The sequence below is a fragment of the Polistes canadensis genome, unplaced genomic scaffold (genome assembly GCF_001313835.1).
Source record: "Polistes canadensis isolate GaletaPanama2010 unplaced genomic scaffold, ASM131383v1 scaffold_4, whole genome shotgun sequence".
NCBI lineage: Eukaryota > Metazoa > Arthropoda > Insecta > Hymenoptera > Vespidae > Polistes > Polistes canadensis.
This window is the reverse complement of record NW_014569551.1, coordinates 2,051,918-2,056,691: the sequence shown is the minus strand read 5'-3', so window position 1 is coordinate 2,056,691 and position 4,774 is coordinate 2,051,918. Positions and strand designations below refer to the sequence as shown.

The 4,774-nt window shown below is 37.9% G+C and overlaps 1 protein-coding gene across 5 annotated transcripts in view; it reads right to left on the bottom strand.

The window, feature by feature from the left end:
* The window catches only part of LOC106787185 (sodium/potassium-transporting ATPase subunit alpha), a 77,570-nt gene that overhangs the window by 15,204 nt on the left and 57,592 nt on the right, over window positions 1–4,774 (bottom strand). For 3 of the 5 annotated variants that reach the window (XM_014749330.1, XM_014749340.1, XM_014749348.1), the window contains exons 2-6: window positions 4,623–4,703; window positions 3,574–3,699; window positions 1,576–3,301; window positions 1,203–1,439; window positions 773–1,074 (exon numbers count right to left, since the gene is read on the bottom strand). In XM_014749330.1, coding sequence (XP_014604816.1) covers window positions 773–1,074; window positions 1,203–1,439; window positions 1,576–3,301; window positions 3,574–3,699; window positions 4,623–4,703 — 2,472 coding nt within the window. The remainder of the gene's footprint in view (window positions 1–772; window positions 1,075–1,202; window positions 1,440–1,575; window positions 3,302–3,573; window positions 3,700–4,622; window positions 4,704–4,774) is intronic. The other 2 variants (XM_014749357.1, XM_014749368.1) reach the window with 1 other exon arrangement.

Sequence of the window (4,774 nt, the reverse complement as noted above, 5' to 3'; positions counted from 1 at the left end):
GGTGGGGGAGGGTTGTCCAAACAAAAAAAATAAACCTCGAACCTTTCGTTAACGAGGTTGTCGTGGTTAGGATCACGTGGCTGTCGCTTCATTATATCGGATTCCGCTTGCTCGTAAGCCAGAGATATTGCTGGTACCTGACAATCATGAATTTTCTTTAACAACAAAACACGTCTGTTTAAACTATCACAAATTATCACAATATGTTGTGCGTTTCCTGTTGATGATGTATCACAAACTGCCACATCTTACAAAAAAATTTAATAGTGAAACAACAAATATAACAAATGCTCGATTAGTTTTTTTCGTTTTGTTTTGTTCTTTTTGTTTTTTTCTTTTTTTGTTAAGACAAAACACGGTCAATCGTTTATACGTTTGTTGTTTCCTGTTGATAGATACATGTAATAGATAATAATATACGTTCGCCATATGTTAGTCTAATAATTTGCATTGAAAAATGAAAATAAAAGACAATAATTATTATTCCCATGAGAGAGACCAAGAGACACGCTCTAAATTCAAAATTTCCTTTTGTTTTTTTTTTCATGGGTTTACAAACGAATATGAGCGTGACTCCAAGCTCAACACCCTTTTCCGACTGGGAGAAAGAAAAAAAAAAAAACAACAACAAAAATCAAAGAATAATTTCTTCGCTAGAATATTGTTTTCTATATTTGTGTGTTTTTTTTTTTTTAATTCGTCGAATAAAGGATAATAATAATAATAATAATAAGAAGAAGAAGGAATAAGAAATAAAAATGTGATAACTTACCATGTCGGTTCCCAAATCGATGCAGAGAATAGTGACGGTACCAAGTGGTAATGGTATGTCGCAGAGAATGAAAGCCAGGAAAGGAGAGATCTCGGGTATGTTCGAGGTCAGAGTATACGCGATAGATTTCTTTAAGTTGTCGAAAATCAAACGACCCTCCTCAACCCCCGTAACAATCGAGGCAAAATTGTCATCAAGTAGAATCATGTCGGCTGCTTGTTTGGAGACATCAGAACCAGCTATACCCATAGCTACACCGATATCTGCTTTTTTCAAAGCGGGCGAATCGTTCACACCATCACCTGGAAAGAAAGAAGACAATTTTTTTTTTTTCAAATGTTTTATCTTTCTGAAAAATGAAAATATTTTGTAAAATTCGATCGAATTGATATTGTGTTAGATTTGAAATGAAAAATATAATATTTCGTACCAGTTACGGCTACAATGGCACCCATTCGTTGACAACCCTCGACGATAATAAGTTTTTGCTGAGGCGAGGTACGGGCGAACACAATTTCGGTGTGGTACCTGAGGATCTCGTCCAGTTGGTCGGAATTCAATTCCCTGAGTGAGGTTCCGTGGATAACTGCGGCCTTGGCTTCGCGAGGATTAACCTCGGATACGGGAATGTTAAGCCGCTGAGCAATGTCCTCGATGGTTTCGTTACCTACAAATAAATAACAAAGATTCGTTAATAATAACTTCATGTAAAATAAATTACAAATTTTCAACAAATTGAACATAAATAATATCTCTCTTAGACGTTATTTTATATATATATATATACAAAAAAGAATAAATACCTTCAGAGATGATGCCGACAGATTTGGCAATGGCTTTGGCAGTGATCGGATGGTCACCGGTGACCATGATGACCTTGATACCAGCGGATCGGCACTTAGCGACCGCGTCAGGTACCGCAGCCCTGGGCGGGTCAATCATAGACATGAGTCCCACGAATCGGAGTCCCTCAACCGGGAAGTTGGGATCGTCGGAGTTGAATTTAAAACCAATTGGGAACTTGTCGGAGGGTAATACGAAATCGCAAAAGCCAAGTACACGTTCACCGAGACCACCAAGTTCGAGATAGGCATTGTTGAATGCTTCTTTCATTTCCTCGTCTAGTACTTTTTCCTTGCCGCCAATGAAAATGGTCGAGCACCTGTCAAGAATTCTTTCCGGTGCACCCTTCATAACTAATAAGTGTCTCGGATCATTAGGATCATCGGATTCGTGGACAGAGACTTGATATTTGTTGGTTGAGTTGAAGGGAACTTCACAGACCTTTTTGTTCTTTTTCCTCATACCCATGACATCACCGTGAGCAAGTTCCATGCATTTGAGAAGGGCAGCCTCGGAAGCGTCACCGTTGACTTCTCTTTGAAGGATGGGCACGTTGTCTTGACCTGGTTTGAATTCGGCGCGATTGCAAAGCGTTGCGATTTTGGACAATGCCTTGAATCCTGGACTCGTACGATCGTATTGCAAACCGGATTGATTTTCCGTAGTGTCGGCTTCGATGATCTGATTGTCGAACCACATGTGAGCAACGGTCATTCTGTTCTGAGTTAAGGTGCCAGTTTTATCTGAGCAAATGGTGGAAGTAGAGCCAAGAGTTTCGACGGCTTCAAGATTCTTAACCAGGCAGTTCTTCGAGGCCATCCTTTTGGCTGTCAAGGTGAGGCAGACGGTTACGGTAGCGAGTAATCCTTCCGGTACGTTAGCGACAATAATACCAATAAGGAAAATCACGGCGTCCAACCAATGATATCCAAGAATGAAAGCGATTAAAAAGAATGTTACTCCAAGGAATACGGCGACACCGGTGATAAGATGGATAAAGTGATGAATTTCTTTAGCGATCGGAGTCTCCCCGGTGTCCAGACCAGATGCCAATCCAGCGATCCTACCCATCACAGTTTGATCACCGCAACAAATAACCACACCCTTTGCCGTACCCTCAACCGCATTAGTAGAGAAGAATGCTAAATTCTTAGTTTCCAATGGATTTTCGTTCGTAAATTCGGGTGACCTGGATTGGGGCTCGGATTCACCGGTGAGTGAGCTGTTGTCAACCTTAAACCCTCGTGACTCGATAATCCTGATATCAGCTGGAATACGATCACCGAATTTGACTTCTACTACGTCGCCTAATACCAAGTCCTCCGCTCTCAGAGTCAGCTTCTCCCCTTCTCTTATAACCGTCGCGAATTGTGGGACCATGTTCTTGAACGATTCCATAATCTTGCTCGACTTGCTTTCCTGATAATACGAGAATATACCAGTCACTATTACGACAGCTGCTAACACAATGCCGAGGTAAAGATTGTCATCGTTCGGGTCCTCGCTCGTCGACGCTTGGATCGAATACGCGATGAAACAAAGGATCGCACCGATCCACAGCAACAAGGCGAAACCACCGAACAAATTCTTGCAGAATTTTAACCATTCTGGGGTTTGCCTAGGTGGCGTTAATGCGTTCGGTCCGTCCCTCTCAAGGTTCTCCTTTGCTTTCGCGTGACTGAGGCCCTATTAACAAAATATATATTTGTTATATTTATCAATGGAATTCTGTTTCTAATTTTTTTTTTGTTTTTTACATTTTCTGCTAACGTGCCATATATTTTTTATTCCTTTAGAATACCAATAACGGTTATAGTTGTTTGTTGTCTTAAGTATCGAACATTTTTATTTTGTACCAAATTTCAACACCCAATTGTAGTGTTGTACTAAGCTGAATGTAACATTTTATTTTTGAACAACAATATAATATTATAATCGTTGTCGTTAATCTTACTTACGTTTTCGGGATGCGTTTGAAATCTTTGATAAAGTTCTTCTGGTGTGATTTTGTGGAAGTCAATATCCAACTCTTGCTTCAAATCGTCCAAATTCTCTCCCTTCCGTTTAGGATTTTTTCGCCGTGACTATTTTGAAAAAAAAAAAAAAAAAAAAAAAAAAAAAAAAAAGGTAAAACAGAAAATAACAAATGTTATTAATAATTTGTTTAAAAACGTTATTTAAGAAGAAAAAAGATTTAGCTGGAAAAGAAATATTTTAATTGGTCAATAAATATTTCCCCCTGATTAAATCCATAACCGTTGTTAGTCCCATGTTCGGCGTACAATCAAATTTTTAGAATTTGTAATAGTAATAGTAGTAGTAGTAGTAGTAGTAGTAACAGAAGAACAAGAAGAAGAAGAAAAAGAAAAGGAAGTAGAAACAGATTAAAAATCCATTCAATGTGTTCCTTCAAATTTTCTAAAAAATAGATTAGAGTAGTGCTTAAAGAATATGACGTGTAAGTAATAAAGTTTGACGTATGTAAGGTGCAAGTAATAGTGTTATTAGTGGTATGATTATAGTTAATGAATTTTCGAAGTTAACGAATGAATAATTAGGGTTACATTTGTTCCATCACCATTCGATAATTTTGATGATAAGAATAGATAATAAAGATAATATACACCAACCAAGAATATAGAAAAATATCAAAGATGAGTTTGATTATTGCATTATTGCAGGAAAACGAATGAATTATTACAATGAAATGAAGAAGAAGAAGATGAAGAAGAAAAGTGTTCCGGAAGTTGTTAGAAGTCAAAGATGGCTGAAGGGATTAAGTAGAATTAGCAAGAAGGAGATAGAAAAGATAAAAAATAGAAGTAGAAGAAGTAGAAGAAGTAGAAGAAGAGTAAGAAGAAGAATATCTAAAGAGAAACCAGTTAAACTTGTTTCCCAGTTCTTCATTTTTGAAATCTTCGAAGAAACGCATGTTGGACGTATATTAACATCCCAACACCGGATATGCAAGTAAAGATTATGTGAAGCGGAAGTCCTTCCTGAATACCTTGTACATTCCATCCGCAGTCTTGTTGTCGTCGCGAATGTTGGGTAATGTGGCGACCCTGTATGAATCAGAACGGCCATGCTGTAAAAATAAATGAGTGACACAACAAAATCATGAGATGTTCGTGTAGAAATAACTTAAAAAAAGAAAAA